General features: G+C 34.6%; 1 protein-coding gene across 5 annotated transcripts in view; it reads right to left on the bottom strand.

The window, feature by feature from the left end:
• Positions 1 to 281: 281 nt before the first annotated feature.
• Positions 282 to 21,577, bottom strand: part of LOC140664244 (syntaxin 1A) — a 72,104-nt gene continuing 50,808 nt past the window's right edge. The window contains exons 4-11 of one of the 5 annotated variants that reach the window (XM_072889195.1): positions 13,776 to 13,850; positions 13,480 to 13,662; positions 12,821 to 12,894; positions 12,544 to 12,681; positions 9,691 to 9,801; positions 2,846 to 5,604; positions 1,738 to 2,156; positions 282 to 676 (exon numbers count right to left, since the gene is read on the bottom strand). In XM_072889195.1, the coding sequence (XP_072745296.1) occupies positions 5,527 to 5,604; positions 9,691 to 9,801; positions 12,544 to 12,681; positions 12,821 to 12,894; positions 13,480 to 13,662; positions 13,776 to 13,850 (659 nt within the window). In that variant the 3' untranslated portion in view covers positions 282 to 676; positions 1,738 to 2,156; positions 2,846 to 5,526. The other 4 variants (XM_072889194.1, XM_072889193.1, XM_072889192.1 and 1 more) reach the window with 4 other exon arrangements.

Genomic DNA, 21,577 nt, shown 5'->3' with positions numbered 1-21,577 from the left:
CTAGAGAGGCACAGGCATCTCTCAGTTTTCTCAGAGCCCGTTCCATTCGCGAGGCCTCCTGTTATCTCGTTTTTGCCGCGTGAAAAGAGAACTGGCAGGAAAGGGGTGAGAGGGAAAAAGACCGATGAGGACGCGAACACAAAGAGAGCTTAAGCTTCGTTGTGACATAGCCGGGCAAGAGAAGAGGACTGGGATTGATTGCTAAAGGTGGATCTATTGGAAAAATTGTCGATCAAGTTAATACAAAAAAACGAAGAAAACCTGTTCTTTTGTTTTCTCTCTTTCTCTCTCTCTCTCTCTCTCTCTCTCTCTCTCTCTGTCTTCTTTTTTCGTATTCTTTTCGACCAAACGCAACTAACGCATTACGGAGGAAACTTTCGAGACGAGGATGACGTAAACGTAGCGATGATGACGACGATGATGAGGACGATGATGACGATTATTCTTCCTCTCTTTGGTTTCCTTCGTGTCGAATTGGGGAGCGCACGTGACAGACTGAAGGCTCTAGCGATGATGGGTGTTACGATAGAAGCGCGCCAATGATGGCACCTTTGACAATGATCTCCTCTCGTCCGAATGGCGATCAGCTTCACGTATCGGAGCGATATGAGTGAATGCTGATACTGCCGGCGGTTCGGAATTAGGTACACGATGCTGCTGATGTCTTTGGACTTTTCTAAACAGAAAGATCGTCCGAGTGGGTACAGTGGCAAAACGGATGTTATAATGTTTGTTATTGTATGAACATTTTGTTGAATTAGCTCTAGAATGATAATGCGTCTCAGAATTGCTATTATTGACAATAATAACTGAACATTTTGCGTACTTGTAATATATCGTAATAACTCAAATTTTAAATAGAAGCCTATTTATTATATATTTCGCATACTATATTTATTCTAAGAAATAATAAATAGAAGAATAAAATTAAACAAGAAAGAAACTACATTTAAATTTAAATATAAGAATTATTACGCGTATTACTAATCTAAGGATCAATAAATAAAATATTTTAGTTCTTATTTCGAAAAATATTAAACAGAAAAAAATAACATAGAGAAGAATTAGTTTTAAAAATATAATTATAAAACGTATGCAAATAAAATTCTCTCTTTCTCAATCAATTATTTAAATTTTTTAACAATTGTAATTTTTATTTAATAAAATTTTTTATCACATCTCCTTTAATTTCTTTTGCCTCATATATGATAATTAATTACTACTGAATTATAACATTGCATTAATTAGCATTAATACTGCTAAATTTATTATTACTATTAACATCAAATTGATGAGTCAATATATTATCATATTTTCAAAGAAATTTTCATTCGATATATTTTTAACAGAATGCACAAGAACCAATAACAAAAATAATACCTATCAAGAGAATATTTTCGTTTGTAATAGTGCCTTATTGCGCGAACTGTGTGAAATGTCATCTACATTTACCTTTACATTTTTCAGCATTTATTGGATTCAAAACCTAGCTAAAATATATATCTAATTTTCATCTAGCAAATGTATCTAATTTTTAATCTAATATCTATCTTTTTAATCTAATGAAAAACACGTGTAATATTATTTCAGCACGTAGCAATGAACAATCAAATTATAATCATAGCTACGTTGTTGAACTGCGACGTCAATAAAGAGCGATATATACTCTTATCATCGTCTGAACATTTCTGATATGATAAAATGTCAAATGTCGCATGATGTTGTGTTGACACGTACCTGATTTTGGCGTTCACAGTCCGAAATATCCGCCGATGGTGGTAGCAACGACAACGCCCAATACGGCGAGACAAATCATGATCATGATCTTCTTCTGCACTCGGCGTTAACAGATCGATAAAAGTTTAATATAATCGATTACAAGGCTTTCTCTCGACGCTTTCCCTTAAATCTATTTATGTATATCATTCTCTCTCACTCTCGCTCTTTCTCTCTCTCTCTCTCTCTCTCTCTCTCTCTCTCTCTCTCTCTCTCTCTCTTTATCTCGATTCAATATCTCGCTCGTGTGCTTGATACCTCTGTCCATTATTATTATTATACTACACATTACAATTGTTCACTTATCAATCTATCGTAGAGCACCTGAAAGAAATTGCATCTTGCTTGTAATCGGAGTAGATGACGCACGTTGCGACGACCTGTAAAAAAATTACAAGTGTGTGATTTACCCGACAGATATTACGTTTAAATAGCGAGAAACTGTCTCTCACCATCAATTTTCAGTCTTAAAAGTTGAATTGAAATATCAACAGCCGCGATTATAATGTTATTCTGATAATGATTAAATAAATAAATATTTGTGACTCGTGTCACGTGTTTCGTAACTTTTATAATCTTATTTTGAGTACACAAGAACAACAGAATAATGTATTTTATTATTTACAGATTCTTTAATTCTTAAGTAGATTTTTTTATAACTTCAGAGATTTTTACAAATAAAATTTAAAAATTTTTTAAAATATTATTTTTAATTTAATTAAGTTACACATAATACAGATTGTGAAAAAATTGTAAATCGTTGTGAAAATTAAAACGATAAATGCGCGCAATCGAATCTTCGTTAGGGAAAAATTGTTTCCATTTTTGTTTTCGATATAGTTGAAAAGTTCAGAGATGCTCGAGAAGCATGGAAAAAAAATTAAATCAATTAATATTAGTACTAGATGTTAGTGCAATTCGTTTTCAGAAGGAAATAGAAACGTTGACATATCGATAATTAAAATCTCGTGCGTCTTTCATTATATATTTATTATAGAAATAAAACATTAATGTCAAAAATGATTAAAGAGATTGACATATCAATCGGAAAATACGCCAAGATACAGACCTTTGTTAACTCTTGCCATTAGCGTCCGCTTCCCTTGGAGCTGCCCCTTCTTTGCATTGTCAGTGCAATTTCAGTAGTGCATTCTGAATTAGGTTCATTCCTATCCTCTCGCTTTCTTCGCAGCAAGCGTAGTGTTCCGTTCAAATCAATTTACATTTGCTGAATCTACCGTAAATCGAGCCTTGCGAACGATCGAACGTGTTCATCTGTCATTCTGAATCTCCTCCTTGTACAAAATGCACCGCGAAAATTCCGTCACCACCTCTTCTATTATCTTCGCGGCTCTATTATCATTTCGTATGTGAGCTGAGCTCGCAAATTCGAACAATCAACGCTAATTATTGTTACGCTTCGTTTCACTCGCGCATTTGCTATTACTTATAGAGGACAATTATTATTTCTCCTTTGTTTTTTTTTTTTTCTGCGAGGCGGCAAGTACAGTAAAGACGACAGAGAAAAAAAGGCGGCGTGTCGCGAATTCTATCTAAGAATTTTATTCCTTTTTTTTTTTTTTTTACGCTGAATACACCCGAAGAGAGAAGAAAATTCCTACTACGCTATCGGCATTAATAATAATTAATATTCTAACTCTCTCTTCTTTTCTTTCTTATACCTTTTCGTTATTATTATTATTATTATTATTATAATTATTATTATTATTACTATTATCTGCTCTATACAAATTGCAATTATTTATATATACAATGCGCGCGCCGCATCTGTGTTGTGCGGTCTGCATTGCGACGACGGTGATTACTCGAGTTCGGACGATCGATATTTGTTCATCGGAGCGTGTGTACCACGTGAGATACGTCGTCGTCGTCGTCGTCGTCGTCGTCGTCGTCGTCGTCGTCGTCGCACGGATTAGCGTTTCGATAGAGAGAGCGGAACTCTCTCTTTCTCTTTCTCTCTCTCTTTCTCTTGTCAGCCTACTAGAGAGAACTAGAGCAACTCGGCACGAGAGGTGGCGTCGACCGTCTCTGTCGCACATTTCGCGCAGAGAACGATCGATCAATTCTGGGACGACAAATCCGGAAACGAGCTCTGTTACGTCGCCGATTCAGCCGATTCCGTGAGATGGAATCCAAGACGGCGACAACAAACACCGGTGCAATATCGATTTTCGTCGACAACAAGGATTGATAGTGCCAAGTCGATGATGCTCGAGGATGCACACAAATTGTAAACTGTACTTTCTTACTCTTTTAAACAGGTGTCAAGTGATTTCGGGATAAATATAATTTAGACAAGAATTTAATAGACAAATAATATATTAATTTCTTTTTAATTGAATTTTTTTATATGATAATATTATATCTATATAGATAGCAATCTTCTTGAAAATGCACACAATTGTCGTTATAATTTTCTCCCGACAAAAAATTTGAAAGATAGGATTTTAGATAAAGTTAATTAAATAAAAGTCGAATCACATCTTGAGCATATTGCTGATAATTTTCTCTCTAGCAACGACAATGTTCGAGATCGATTCTTAATATCCGCTGATTATAAAAATGAAAAATGAAATAATTTGTCATCGCCACACTTCAAATAAATGAGAATCTTCGTTAAATCGGCGACGAACTTTACCCGCAGTAAACTTTTGGAAAAGGGCGCGCATCCCTGATCTCATATCGTGTCGCGCATGATTCTCGATCGCACAGTCGTTGTCTTTATTATTCACTTGTGTCGGGACTTTACCTAGGAACGGTGAAGTGGCAAAAATAATATGGAAAAAATAACAAAAGGCAGTGCGATAGAGGTGCGCTTTGAATACAAAGGAAAGTCACCGGCGATAGCATTATCGATCAAATCACCCTGGAAAGAAAACACCGATCCCCTCGATACTCTCTTCGTCTTTCTCGATGTATTTTTTACTCCGTGTTTCTAAGATTTAACGCAAGTTTACATTGCGCGATAATATTTGAAAAAGGCAATGCCCAATCTATCTTTTTTCTCGCCAACGCATTTCGAAAATATTAAAAGCTATCGTTCTGCAAGACTTGTGAACCGATTTTTCCGGCAAAGAAAAAATATAGTTTTCTTTTTGTTTATATAAAAATTAACGTAACGATATATTGTATCGTGCACTTTCCGATGTATCGGAGCGCAATGAAAGGAATGCCATTATACGAGTTTTCATTAACAAAGCGATTGTTTCTCGACTTTCTGTAATCGAGATTCATCTCGGTATGTCTTCACCGTTCCTGACTTCTATCAATGTTACAACATCTATGAAACGTCTTTCAGCAAGTACGACACCCGCACGATACATTTTAATTACCCGTCATACTCGATATGTGATCTATAATCTGTTTAGTACGGGTATGCGTGCGTAAGATCGTAATCGACAGTGTGCTGCAAGTGACAATAAATAAACATACAAATGCACGAATTTTATTTAAGAATTGATAATAAATAAATATAACGAGATGTCGCGAGACTCATCGAAATCCGCGAAATCTGTATTATCTGAATATCCTTGTCGAAAAAAAGATTCAACATCGATATTATTTCCGTTAAGATCCTGACTCGTCGTTTCCTCCAAATAGAGGGACGAGGCAAGAACGAGAGACGACAGATCGTATCAAAAGTATCTGTCCGAAATATTTTTGTTCTATAATTCATTAATCTGCGAATGTGTTAATTTTTTTCTCGGCATTGTCGCGTACGCATTTAAATTAACTTAAACTAGCGGCCAGAATGATAATCAGAATGATGACCGCTATCGTCACGCAGATCACTATCAGGAACAATTTCTGTAAAATAAAATAATTCTGTGATCGTTTGGAAAAAAAAAAAATAAAAGAAGAAACGGAACAGCGGCTCTGCGATTGAACTAAAATCGCATCAGTTCCGAATAAACCGGATGAAGAATGATAGTTTCGACACTTCGAGCATGTAATTAGACAAACTTAATTAGAAAAAAAAGTATCTATAAACATATTTACTATTACGCTTGAATTATGTTAAAGCAATCCTTTTTCAAATTAAATGAAAAACTAAATGTATTACTCCAAATTATTTATAGAATCTATAGATAAAATCAAATATAATAAATCTGAAAGATTATATAATTGTAATAAATAATATATCATATACACATATATATATATATATATATATATATATATATAAATACGTACAAAAAAAAATTAAAAAGATTTTAAATTGCTATTAAATATATTATAGCCAGAGGGCTTATCTAACTGTTAACGCTGTCTTTATGTATAACTGCGCAGGTTTTTTTTTATATCGTGTAATAGCTGCGTAATATAATAACGATAGCGTTAAAGTTACAGAATAAGCCCCCAGGTGATTTCACACATTTCGAAGTGTGGAACAGAAAATTTCGCTTTATGAAATAAATGAAAAGTGATAAATGCGTATCGGTTGACAAAAAAAAATGACAAATGATTTCCGACGATATGGCTAGTCTCGAATCTCCTCCAGAAACCGGGGTGTTATTGCGTCTTACTTAGTTTTGTGAGATTAATCACAAGCGCGGGTTATCGATAGCGAGTAAATCCGACAAGACAAGAACCGAAAGTGCAATTATCGAGATTCTGTGATCGACGAGATATTTCACGACACCCGTAAAGTAGCCGGAGGAAACGTCGAGCGGTGTAATGAAGTGTACTTACTGTTAACGAAACGAGCGGATGCGATGAATGCGAGTTAATACGTTAATTAGTCATTCGTTACGGAGATTAGTCGGAGGATTATCGGCGCAAGATTTACGGAGAGACGCGTATAGGTGTATGTGTGTGCGTGTGCGCGTGCGTGTGTCTATATGTGTATGTTATTAGGATCGACGCTCGGGACACCCATTTTATTACATTGTGCATCATTTCTCTTTTTATCTTTTTCTCAATTTTAGTACACGTGCGACTTTTTCCGAGCTCTCACACAGGCGACCGCCACCAGTAATTATTCCACATTTCCACCTGATCACACTGCACATTCAATCTCATGCGTTTCTCCCAAGTTGTTTGCAACTAAGTTTCTGCATTTCATTATTGTTTTATATCATCATCATTATTATTATTATGTTATTATACTATTAATATTATTATTATTAGTATGACATATTTGTTGCCGCGTTGCACTTTTCCCCTTTCTTTCTCTGCCTTCTCCTTCGAAATTTTTAACGCCCTTCGTTCCCTACTTCTCCCACAAAAACACCCCCCCCCCCCTTGGCCGTTTAGGTTCTCGGAAGGCACCCTACTATTATGGCGACTAGTATGACCGCCGCTATTAGGACGCAGATTATGATGAGGATCATTTTCTGTGGACAGAAAAGCAGAGAGGACTACGTGTAAGGTATGCGCGCTTCGTCTCGACGAAGAATCGAAGGAACCAAAGAGAGAGAAAAAAAAAGAGCAAAAGTGTATTGTGAAATAATGTTGTGCGGCGTGCTTTGTGAGAAAATTGTCAGAGAAAGTGACAAAGGTACGCATGTTTACGAGAAAAATTGGAAAAATAAAAAAAAAAGAATAAGAAAAATATTTTCTACCAAAAAGAGTAACGTAAGAGAAGAAACTACACGTGACATTGTACGCGAGTGCAGTGGATCGAAAATCAAAAATCTCGAAGCTCGTGGGAAAAAAAGCGATGGGGGAAAAAGCGTGTGTGAGAAAAAAGTGTGAGGTTAACATGTTCGTTCATGCTGACTTGTATTGCCGCGTTATAAATGATGCATTTTTCGTCGATGAATCATGTTCAAAAAAGGTAAAAAATAATTTTATTTCAACTTCTCTCGTGAATACATCCGTAACTTTTCTCGTGAAAAATAATAAATGTGTTTAAACCTTTCGTTGACTATTTAACAAATATTATTTTGTAAATGAAGGGCTAAAGTAGTTACAAAAAAAATAAATTAAGAATGAAAGATCAAAGACAAGTAGCATATAACTGATATAACTGAAACATAAAGTTTTCACGTAAATTCGATAAGAAAGAAATCTGCGAATTTAATTAATAGTTTATTTTAAAAACAGAGATGAATTTTTATATTTTACCAGAATTTGTGTCTACAAGATCATCTATTATAAACCAATATAATCGTTTTTTTTTTTTTTTTTTTTTTTTTAGAAATATTCAAAAAACGGTAAAATACTCTTCAATATTTATAAATAAAAAAGAAAAATTAATACGACTTTATAAAGAAATATTGTTAAGCTTTATATATGTATACTGCTCTCTTTATAAAATTAAAAATAAATAATTAAATGAATTTTTTTGATATACTGAATTATTCGCGAGATGCAGAAAACAGAGTCGCGTTAAAAATAATCGTTACTGTTGCAAAAGTAGTATTATAAACGATCACTTTTTTGGAGAAAGGTGAATTCGCTGTTAAACACAATCAAGCACATTCCTCATACCTCTAATAATGCGATCACAAATTGGTTAATCACAAACACCAAACCGCTCTATTCGGGCCACAAAAACTCGGTGATCCGCTACCTATATACTTCATTACATCGTATTCTGTGCAATCTAAAAAACACAGCGCATTCTGCTAACGCTGCTATGAATCTACACTACTCTCGACATCGACTACGCTTCATCTCTTTTACCAAAATCCCACGATGGACATCGATCGTGAGATATATCGTTTATACTCGTATTAGACGCGGCTAGACAATAACATAATTAGCACCAGTGCGATTGTACATTATACACTAGACACTAGACACAAGATTACAGGTCAATCACAAGAAACAAGGATCGGATCCCACTCGATGCGAAGTGCCTGATCGCAGGTAGTATCAGAGACGAAGGGAGAAGCAAGAAGGAATTTCGACAATTTGATTCATTTTGAGATGAGCATTTAAAATTAAATATATTTCAAATAAAAAATTGTTAAAATTACTCACTTGGATAATTCTATATTTATATATTACGTTAATATATTTAATTTAAAATCCGCTAAATTATTCTTTGCACATTATAATTTAGGATGATAAAAGCTTTTAGAAATTCTCGTTCCTCATATATGCATCTATATTTTCTTGAATCTGAACATTCCTGGAGATCTGGTGAGCTTTACTATTTTTAACACTTATTCTTCGCAGGAAAGTGAACGAGTTCCAATTGAAACGTATCCAAGTGAAAATGTTCGCACGGAAGAGAAGCACAATGATGAGAGAGAGAGTGAAGACGAGAGAGAGGTCAAGACTCTACGCGAAGACCACGCAGTGCAGAGAAAACGATAACAATGCGAAAAGAAGAATGTCATCCTCGTGATAATGTTTTGAAGTTTGCCGTTGCGCTTGATAAAAAACTTGAAATGAATTTCTCTTTCTCTCTTTTTCTCTCTCTCTCTCTCTCTCTCTCTCCGTTGAATAGGTACTTATTCCTTTTTGCTCCTACCTGATTTTATTCATTCGGCGATGTCGTTTTTAGATGAACGCCGCCATCAGAGAAGCGGTTCCTTTATCGCAAACACCGTACTTTAGAGACGCGCGGTAAAATCCTCCGTCAACTCGCACAGAAAGAAATCCATTCTTTCCGGAGAATGGATTTTGAAGAAATTGTCTCGTTCGATGAAACGCAAAATTCGCGAGTGGAAAAAAAAAAAATTACTTCCAAGTCAGATTAAAGTCATATATAAATTTCTCTCTAAACGTGATTGCGAGTTAGCAGCGTTCATGTTCGGCCGAGTCGAGCCGAAACTCGCGAAAATCTGCTCTCTGCACTCTCTACGTGTGTCTTTTCGTTCCTCGCGATCATCCGATGCTATCGCGAAGGAGCAGACTTTCGTCCAGAGTTTCGGCACGAGTATCGGCCGCCTGTGTGTCTGATGTGTCTGGTTTTTTTTTTTTTTTTTTTTTTTTTACCTTACGAGCTTTGCTCTGATATTCTTCGGCTTTGATCAGCTCGCCCCGAGCCTGGCCCACGTGGTCGCCGGTCTGATTCACGCAGTACTCAATGCAGTCCACCATTTCGCCCTGCCGTACCGGCACGTGGGAAATGGGAAACGGGATTCAGGACAGATACCAAAAGGATCTCGAGGTGGGATCATATCATCGGGGGGAAGGGGGGGAGAGGGGGGGAACCAACAACCTCGGGGATGGATGCACCCAGGGTTATACATTTATGTACACATAATCGGCAAGTAGAGAGATAGAAGCAGCGTCCCCCGCACGGCAAGAGAATACCAAACCCTCGGCGTCATGTTTTCACATCGATACACAATCATGATCCGTATTAGTATCGACAGCATAGAGATTAATACGCAAGGTTAGTAATATGAGTAATAGTAGTAATAGTAAACAGAGCAGTTGATGGACAGAGGCACACAATTAGCACACCCATGTTTCGGCAGAGAACAGAGAGCGATATGTAGGTATATGTATAAAGAGAGAGAGAACGCACATATAAACAGTACGTATAACAGAGTATATAATATATAGTGTATAGTATATAGTGTAAATAATATATGTAGAGATATATACATTTATATATCATTATTTATGATTGACCACGAAATACGAATACCATTGACGGATAGTCACATACAAATAAACAGAAAGAACCCACAAAGCATCGTCGTTAATTATTTATGCGTCATAAAGAAGGGAGGAAAGGGTAAATGTAATTGTGGATGTACACCGATTAATATCAGATTGTAGCAAGGTCAACAGAAGCGTAATTAATTAAATAATTAAATAAAGCGGGTTTGATAAAGAAAGAGGGCGAGGACATGATGAAAATCAAAACAGGATTCGAGGGACAATGGATTGAGCGAGGAGGGTACGAGAAGAGAGGGAGAAAAGAAAAAAAAAAGAGTGACCAATTAGACGCGAACGAAATGCCATCGGTTTCGGCGCGTGATATCTGGGGAGGACTCACCCGTCGAGCTTTGCTTTGATATTTGAGTGCTTTTTTGGTGTCCTGCGTGGCCGTCTGCACGTAGTCCACCGCATGTTCCACGTGGTACTCTATGCGATCTATCATCTCACCCTAATTGTAGATAGGAGCCGCGGCGCGAATCCACACAGCGTAACACAAAGAGCGTAAGAGAAAGAGAAGTGTTAGTTTTCAGGAATAAAAGGCCAAGCCAGTGATTAAACTGTTTGCTGATCATCGATGAACGAGGGAAGCAATTACCATCAGGAATTAAAACTATCAACAATATTGACGCAATTGGAAACATTTACAAAAAAAAAAAAAAAAAATTACAATAATCCTGTAAACTTTATACATTTCGTAAAAATAATTGGAAGTTATAATTTAACATTTTTAATTGATAAACAGCCAATTTAGTTAATAATTATAAATTATAGAGTTAAAATATTACGGTAATTGCTTTGCCTCATTCTATAAAAAAAAAAAAAGATTGTTGGGCTCAGATAAACGAAACCATAACGAAAAAAGATTAATAAAATATTATTATTGTTAAATTATTATTATAACTATTTACTATCATGCAAAGGAAAAAAAGCGACGGACTAAAATCTCAAGTTTATCGTAAATAAATAATGTAAAATACATGTGTACTAATCAGTACTAACTGTATACTGTAATTAGACAGATAAGGATACACACAATTATTAGATACAAGTTTATATATTCTAAGAGCGAGTTTTTGAGATTTTAGTACGTTGAAGAAATCTCCCTTTGATTAACAGATAGTAAACGCGCCAAATTATGCGGCTCGCCAAGAAAATATGCTGAAGAGAAGAAGAATGTTACACTGCGTCGCGCTACGCTCCTGATTGCTTATCGATCGTCGTTGCATAAAAATAATCGCGGACAATTGATACAAAAAATTAATTTAATCGAGAGAAAAGAAAGTGTTCTCTAAATTATCATATCAATTAAACTAGCAACGCGAACTTAAACGTAATCGATTACATCAGTCAATCACAAGAAACGATGTTATTTAAACATCTAGCACTAACATCTTACTTCGATATATATTATTTGAGTCTAGAAATAAATTAAAATAAATTATGTGTGTATTTGAGAGAGCAATCGGATAAACTTTCAGTCATTTTTTACGTTTATGATTTAGAATTAAATTTAAAGAGAACAATAAACTCCATTTTTCCTCTAAATTGCAGATTAAAATATAAATATAGTTAATTTGTTTATTACGCATAAAATAAGAAATATTACAAATAAAATGCAATATTATTAAAGATTATATATATTTAGAAGGTATATTTTTAGCATTTATTTTATGATAAAAATGTAAAAATATAAAAATGAAATGTTAATTTAATCTACTTGTTTAAAAATTTCAGAAAATTAAACTAATTCATCTCGTTATTAATTTCTGAAATAAACATCAATTAAATCGCGTGTACCTGCGATTAGTTACAAACATAACAGCTATCAATTCATTTAAACTGCCGGATATTACGTTCATATTTGTTAAACCGATTGTAACCTAATACGAATTGATCTGATTCTGCCAGCGAAGCACGTTTAACTACTGTTACAATTTCCTCATAATATGTATAAATATGTTAAAATTAAATAATGACAATATCGTTATATCGAAATTTTATATTACGATAATAATAAAAAAAATCTCTTTTGTGTGCAACATTAACTTCGTTAAATCTCACGAAAAGAGACCCGCATTGTAATCCATCGGCAAAGGATTGACTGATGTAATTATTATTTACTTAAATGCGCAAACAGCTTCTGGGACGAATTTGCATGAAAATGTTCGACCTTACCTGACTCTCCACTAACATAGCCATGTCCATGAACATGTCGTGTAGCTCCCTGATGGAGTTTTCGAGTTTAATGATGTCAGCGTGACGCGCCTCGATGTCCGCAAGGGTCTGTTTTGCTTGTTGCGTTTCCATAATGATCTGCGACAAGCGACAAGATTAATCGGACGAGTAGGAGTAGGCGGACAGGAAGAAGGTAACGGATAATTATTAAGCTACTTGGAGCTCCTCAACAGAAGTTATAAGTACACGCAAGAGAAAGATCGTCTTAAAAATGTACCCCTTGCGTGAAGACGGCCGGATTTCCTTGCTCCAGCATTTCCTCGAGCTCCTCGTTGGTAGTCGTTCTCCCCGCTGAAAAAAGAAAGATTTCTTCGTTTCTTCGCAAACAGACGCAATCAATTGCAAATGCAATCAATTTTCTCTCGAGCTACACGCCGCAACATTATCATTCATTCACCAAGCAAAATACAATAATTCCACTCATAAATATGGATACTATTGTTGATTTATCTCATCGTTACAATTATTATTATTTACATTGTGAGCTCATTACAGCTCACCACAATTATACTCACATTATAGCATTGTAAAAAAAATTATAAATATAATAAACCAGTTTACACTATTTGCAATGTATATTATTATAAAATTAAACAATACTTTAGAAAGATTATGTAAAAGAAAATTATACTAATTGTAAATATGAGACATTTTAGATATTTTTTTTATTTCATCGCCATGATTATTAAAATTTACCAGTAACAACACTTCAATGCAGTCTTTCAAATCTTTTCAGACTACAAACATTAGATTGATGAGCATGTATTCTCAGAGGATAGGACTCAAACGTGACGATAGATTGGAAAGGGATGTTCTGCTCAAACAAGCATTCTGAATGCGGCCAATGGCGATGTACACACACCCACATATACTCACTGATCTCGAGCTGTCGTTGTATTCTCCCCTTACACCGCTCCCTGTAATCGGTCTGTGTCCGATTGTACTCCGTCATCACCTCGACGAACTTCCTGGACAACGTCGAGTGTTGGGTCTTGCGTATCCTCAGATCCGCCGACGATTTGTTCGTGTGCTCCTCCTGCTCGATGTTCTGCTCTATCACTAAACGCAGAAGACAAGTTTGATTGTCACAGTGCGAAACACAGTATTTTCGATAGCTACACGATCGATTTAAAGTGTCACATCACGCGCAAACATCCAAATGAACAACTTACCCTTTAATTTAGCTCTCACTTTGTTAGCAGTTTTCTTGATGTCGGACATCAGGTCTTCGAGCTCCAGTTTCACCTCTGAAATCGAGAAATTGAAAATTTATTTACGCGTCACGGATCTCGAGAGTTCTTCGGAGGCACAGTTATTTCTTCATGTGCGAGAAAAGATAAATGATTTTATATAGAATAGCGTGAGCCATAAATCACATACATAAATATCATTTCAAAATTCAATAAATATCAATATCATGTTTATATGTATGCGTATTTTTTTTTTTTTTTTTTTTTAACTCGATAAATAATTCTCAATAGCCTCTCCCGATAACTTTTATAAATACGTACTATACAAATATACAATTTGATAAAAATATAAATTTATTACTCTTGATTATTAAGAATTAAATCTGACATGTGCGGTCAATAACACATGCTACATTATCTGTAAAATCCACAAGTTTGAGAAGTCACGCTCGCGACATTGTTCCGGTCGATGCTTCAATTCTGCAGCAAGAAGAACGTATATTCGCGAAGATATACGAGCAACATTGTGCAGCATTATATTGATCGTGGAATAGTTCGTGCACAGCTTCCGTGCTCACTATTATACGCGAGCAAACTTCCGAATTCGCGCAAGAGGTAATGTTGGTCGCCGCTATCTGCTTTTCGCAGTAAATTTACAATCTGATCTTCATAGCCGTACAATTCTTATTTCATTCCTACATTCATGCTCTCTTTCTTTGTCTTTTTTAAAATTTGTTCACTGTAATATCGCAGTTATGTTCTAAGTTATTTCGATCGGCTCGGTAAAGTATCGTTGTATATAATTTGCAATTTATCTCTCGCGTGGTTATATTTCGCATTCGAGATTAGCGATTTATTCGCGATAAGGGAAACGATAAAGTATCGCCATAATCGTAAAGTATTTATAACAGACTGTATAAATGTTATAAAATTTTTGATTATCCTTGGCATGAATTGATGTACTTGCACGATAATTAATACCTTTTTGTACATTATTAATATGAGGGAAAGTTATTAAGTTTGTCACAAATGGTTATTGATTGTTGGATTGTGTCAACAATCACTACCACAGTCAGAAACTAAATTATTACATTTTCAGCTATCCTTTTGCTCATCCATTTATTACTTAATTAATGGCTCTCCTTCATATTTGTTCAAAACTAAACTTTTACATTAAAACTATATGTTGCGCATATTTTTCAACAAATAATTTTTAACAGCCCCTCCTACTAATGTAAAGTATTAATTGTATAAACACGTATCTAATATATTATAATTTCAAGTAAAATAGATAAATATAACCTTGCTAATTATTAATCATTATAAAAAAATTCACACACATGCCGTAAATAAAATATTATATACAACATGTACTATTTTTTATTTAATGTATAATTTACAATTTTTTGCAGAAATACAAGACTTGCTTGTAGCGATAAATTAGCGCGCCAGCTGATTCCGACACGAATCTCCGATATCTAATTACGAACAAGTGTAGAAGAGAGGTCATCATCTCGTAATATCAAGTTCCAATATTCTACGGAGATATATCCCACGCATATACAAACTCGCTAAACATCTCCCACGCGACTCATACCACCGAAATCCCATATGTGAATCTAAGGCGCTGTTTACGATGGAAGAACCTCTTTCTCCCTTTTTTTCTCTCTCTCTCTCTCTTTAAATATTGTGATTAGCTTTTCATATCTTCCATGTAAAATGAAATGTAATACTTCTTTATAAAAATATATGTATATAAATATTGAAAAAGAAGAGAGAAAAAAGATTTATATATAACAGAGAATTTATTCTCTCCTTTTTTTTTTTTTTTTTTTTTTTGACAATTTCTTGGTGTCAAACTTAATCATCGAAACTGTTCGTGAGTGATTAGATTTTAATTGATTCTATACTGTTGAGATATAGAATCAATTAAAATCTTTTTCAGTGAAAAAGGATATCGCGATACAATATACGGTTGATATATTCGCATGTAACACTACTATTCCGATCGCAAATATTTTTCAAGCGGAGTATCGTGGCGAAACGTGAGGTTTGCATCATATCTACCTACGTGTCATATCACATATTTCCCGAGTGTCTAAGCCACCGAGTCTGCCAAGAAGACACCCCAGAGCGTTTCAAATCCAATTGCTCTGAGATTTAACGTCTGCCGTCGGAACGACACCGCGTGTCTCTCCTGGGAGCTCGAAAGCGCTGAGTAATAATACGTTTTTTTTTAAACCTACATTCATCTTTATATCGTCTTTATTATAAATGATATGAATAGCGTGATACATAAAGCTTGCATAATGTTTTTCATAAATTTTTTTATGCAATGCGTTGAAAAAACACTCAATTAAATAAAAATGTATGGATATTTATCTCAGGTTTTTTTATAAATTCTTTTCTAAATTAAAAAAAAATATATATATAACGTCGGACTATAAAGATTTGTTGCTGTAAAAAAGGATCAAAGCCTTTTTGTAAAAAAAACTTTTATAAAACCTTGCTACAGATATACATATATATATATATATATATATATATATATATATATATATATATATATATATATATATATAATTTATAAAATATTATATTATATTAAAAATATTTTTTTTTGGTTAAAATAAAATTAATATTGATGATTATATCATTTCTGAATTACAATTTAAAAAATGTTTTTTCTTATATTTAATAAAAATTATGAATGCATCTCTTTGTACATTAAATATAACACAATTTATAATCTAAATCTATTATTTCAAAAATTCTTGAAAAATTGATTAAAATCTAGCAAGTTAAAACTTATAGCCACACCGCCTCAAGTTACTGTTACTCGCGTACAATGCGTTGAATATTCCTAAAGGAAGTTTCAGCGAAATTTCTCGGTGTTGCTTAAAATGCAAATTTGCCTCGGATATATTCTTCGCGCTTCTCTATCAGCCGCATCTTTCGTGTCTAGATTCACAGACACTATCACGCAGCGGCGATTCATTGTTAAAGAGCGAGGGAGACGGAATAAAAATAAAGGTGCCTGAAAAATTCGCCCTCACGTGCCTCTTTTCCGGTCACGATCAGACACTTCGTCGCGGCGCGATTTAACGACCGTTATCGGACGCGTGCAAAGGGCATCTTTATTATATCGGATAGGCAGTATAGAAAGCAGGAACGAGATAGGAATAGGTTTAGTTTGATCGATGATGTATGAACAGAACAAGGAGGATAGTTTGGTTCGCCGCTGATTGCTTCCGGTCTGCGTGTTTTGTGAAAAATTGACATTTCGCTTTAATCACGCGTTTGTTCTGTCTGATTTGAGATATATTACTTCCGAAACTATATTACTCAGCCATATTACTCCACCACGCTAACCTTATCGTTCGAATCAAAATATAATTGTCCGACGATTCTAACTAAGAGTAATAAAGATCTAATAAAATTATATTTATAATAGAATTAAATTAATAAGTTTAACAATTTTTTCTTCAACGTTTTTCAATGATTTTATTAATGCAAGATATTTATTTGCGTCATAGAAACCAAATTTGCTTTTTGCATGTTTCCAGAAGAATTTAATCGATAACTCGTTTTGATCGAATAATAGATATCACAAGCGAAAGAAACTATTCCTTGAGAGAAACGTGCAAAATCTGATTTCGCGCTAATAATCACGCCAGATTGGAGATTAAGAGAAAATGGAATCTTCTTTTTTTTTGTTGCGGTACCAAGCGCCCACACGCGGAAGAAAGGCGACAATCAGGGTCGTTTACACGAGAATTGGCGCAAAGCTCGATGGAGAACTACCAAGTTTAACCGCATCCGAATCCAACGACCTGGAACTCATAAACTCGCCCTTGTGGTTGGAGCGTTCTAACAGCAGGTTTACAACAGGTAAAGGTTCCGGCTTTAATAAAAGCCGCCTAAATTTCTGACTGAGCTTTGAAATAAGGAAAGGAAGGGATTCGATACCAAATTTTATTTTCGATTTGTTTAGGTCATCAACTAAGAAGCTCAGCATAAAGTTAACTTTGTATATGAATTATGAATAAAAAGATAAATATCAGTCAGATCGATATATGTGTGTATTACGATAAGCATGATAATAACGATATTATTTGATTATATTACACACAATCTGCCTTTTTTAAATAATTTTATTCTCTCATTAATATATATTACGTTATCATTTAATATAAAATATTTTATTAATATAAATTATTTAAATATAAAATTTAAATATTAAATATAATATCAATCATATTTATTAAATACATGTACGTAAAAAGCAGTAATTTTAATTTTAATCATTTATCTAACAAACATTGATATAATGTAATTGCTACGTTTGCATCATTAAAATTATTTCAGTATAGACCGTATCATAACAGAAATAAAAATAACTCCGGCAGTAGTAGGAGCTGGAATTAATCAGACGAATGATGCATAATATTGATAAGAAAAAATAATTTTTGTAATAATATAACCAAAAAAAAAAAAAAAATAAATTTGTAAATATCTACTTTTATGGAACGCAATCTCTTACAGTCTGGCGTTCAATAATTGATATACATATTTTAAAATCTGTCCTTGTCCGCAAAACACAATTTGTTCTAATTTTCTAAACAGAAGAGCAACATTGGCAAAAAACTTTTCTTTCTTTAATCTGCAGTATCGAATTCTTCTTTCTTCTTCTTCACCAATGTGTTTTCACAAAAAAGCTTTCAGGCAAAAATATTTCCATTGATATGGTAAAGAAAAGCTTATCGCACAAAGTAGTAATGTCTATACATAGTCGGCCCAAATGAATGCTGCGCGATAAAGTAATACGTATGTGTATGTACATATGTACATATATATATATATATATATATATATATATAAAATATATGAATCTATATAGACTATATGTATACAGAACCAGTGTTTGTGTAATCCACAACGGCCAAGATATATAACTTAGCATTCCCCTAGACGGTAACTCACAAAAGCGTCTTTCGAGCGTTTTTTCCAACCCCATAAATCGAAAAGGCTTGCAATACCGGATATAAAATCCTGTTCCCGTTGGCAAGTCTCTGTCATCGTGAAGTTTTGAAGATCCCATTCGTAAAACTTTCGTTTATCGCTAAGAATAGCGAGTGCGTTGCACAGTGCGCTGTGTATTCATAATCCATTATTGTGCAAATATTATAGATTAATGAAATATGAGCAAATAAATAACGATTCAGTTGTTATAAATATTAAATTAGCATTAGTTTTTCCTCTTTCTTTCTCTCTTCAAATAACAAAGCTTTGCGATTTAAAAATTAAATTCTTACATCTAATGCAATACGTAAATTTACGTAATATAAAATTATATACAGTTGCAACAATTGAATCTGAATTACACACGCATGATGTAATGTACAATGCATGCGGGATAAAATATATATTCCAGCTATGAATACAATCTCTTTGATATATAAATGTAACTTAATTTTATATTTATCTCGAAATCTGATCGGGAGTTAGACCAGCGTTGCGATATGCGTGTAATACCGCTCGCGTTTGATTTAACAGACTTAACTTAAGCAGCTCTACAGAGGAACGGATAATCCATCCTATCTCAGCTTTTTCCCTTTTTTGTTTCAACCCTCTCACGCCAAGATTCTATTCTCTTGCACGTTCCGCCACGCGCGGCACGAAACTAGTTTTCGTCGTCGACGATCGCAGTCGACGATAACTTGAAAATAATTTCGAAAATCACTTACCGGAAAGTTTTTTTTCAATGTAACCGACGGCAGATGTAAAAGATTACGGAGAAATAAAACAGTTTCGAAAAAAGAGAGGAGAGTCACAAAAAGCTATATTGAATATATGGAAGATTTGGCTGTTGGCCAAGTGAATTGCGGAAGAACGAGATGTCGTTAACCCTTTATTGTGCAACGACAGCGGTAAAAGAGAGAAACGTTGGGGCGTACATAAAGTGGTAAGAAAGCACGTATTTTTGGAATTTAATATTCTCTATAAAAATTTCAAGTTGCAGTCTTACATGAAAATATTAAACCTGTACTTTTAAGCGCTCTGTCACGCTGCACACACATACCCGAGTTCGAAAACAGTACGTTTACCATCTTCTTACATATATATATATTACAAGCAACTCTTGGGAAAAGTTTAAAGTTAAAGTAGGTAACACGAGTAATGACGCTATTGGGAGTTTTTTCCGCGCAAAGTTTCATTAAAAAAACCAAGTTTCGTGTAAGCGGAAAATTAAACTTGCCAATAAAACAAGTTGCTCGTTTCTTGTCTTTCATTTCCATCGCAAGTTTTTATCTTGGATTTCGCTGACCATGTAGAGCTTATCTCCGTTTTAATAAAATTTATATTCTTAAAAAGTAGATTTACATATATATAAGACAATAAAAAAAAAAAAATAATAATTTCTTCAATTATATCTAAGTAACGCTAGAAATTACTATAATAGACAGCAATAGCTTCAAAGCGAAAAAGATTGTTTTGTCTTGTAATTAGCGCAATTCGCACGTACCAAATTAGGCCGAATCTCTTACGCTTTAATTAGCGAATTCTTGGCCTAGAAAGAGAGAAAAGTACGTTTGCTCGCGATCTTGTCCAGCGCACACATTCCTCTTTGCGAAACGGTCCTCGTATGCAAATTCAACGCGTTTAATTTAGACGCCGGCAACGTCGCGAGCACGGCGGAGCAATTAGCAATTAGTGAACTCTCTTTAATTGGTCGCGATGTACCTCTCCCCTCTCTCCTCCGGGGATCATGATCCACCTCCGTGACATTCGCTCGTCTCTCGAGAAACTTCTCGTGCGGAAGGTGATATAGGAAGGCGATTAATGTCACCTGGTATATTTAAGGGTATTCGTTATCCTATCCGACTTACGTCCGATTTCGCCTTTGAAGCGACTTCGCGTAGCTTCATTGATTTTCCCGAGGGAACGAATTAACTTCGCTCACGCGACTTAATCAAGATATCCCGATCGGCGCAAATTTTTCATTCGTTCTTTTTCTTTCGGTCGTTTCTCGTTAGATTCGTGAGATTATCGCGAGTATGTGTATAAAGCGCTTGAAAAGGAGATAGAATAGACAAAATAGACAGAGCTCGAAAGAGCCATGAACAAGATAAGAGTAAAAATTCGAAATTAATTAAAAGATGGACTGAAATTTCGATTAACATTCGCTTCTTTTTCGACGCACGCTTAATTCATGATTTCATTAACGAGATGTTTAACATTCAAGCAAAGTTGCCTTGAGTTTTTAATTAAGCTTCGCGAAAACATAAACCTTGAAACATAATTCTTCCTCTTTGCAAAGAGAAAACTTTATGCTAATAAAAATTAAAGTTTAATCGGTCATAATATTAATAACATTGATGGAGTTTGAAATTAATTGGCTATAATTTTAACTCGAATGATACGCAGGTGTGTGTACACACAAAAATCGCGAAAAATTCTCTTTCCAGATTTATAATGCACTATATTGCAAAATTGCTAGTCGACAAGAGTATCTCGGGACATCCCCAGACGCTTTGCATTATTACGAGAAGCGTAATTGCAGCCCGCAAATTGCCTCTCTGACCTGTACCTGTAAAACTAATTCCATAAAACGTTAAGTTGAAGAGCATAAAATACGCGCGATGTAAAAGCAAAATGAATTCTCCCCACGGTTTACAGCTTCCACCGAGACCGAGTTGAAAAGGGTAGCAAGAAGTATCGATATTCAAGCGAAGGGCGAATAGAGTTTTTTCGCGAACAACGTCGGAGTTTACGATTGATGT

Source organism: Anoplolepis gracilipes, chromosome 3 (genome assembly GCF_047496725.1).
Source record: "Anoplolepis gracilipes chromosome 3, ASM4749672v1, whole genome shotgun sequence".
NCBI lineage: Eukaryota > Metazoa > Arthropoda > Insecta > Hymenoptera > Formicidae > Anoplolepis > Anoplolepis gracilipes.
Note: the sequence above shows the minus strand (reverse complement) of the source record. Positions and strands in the feature narration are given on the sequence as shown.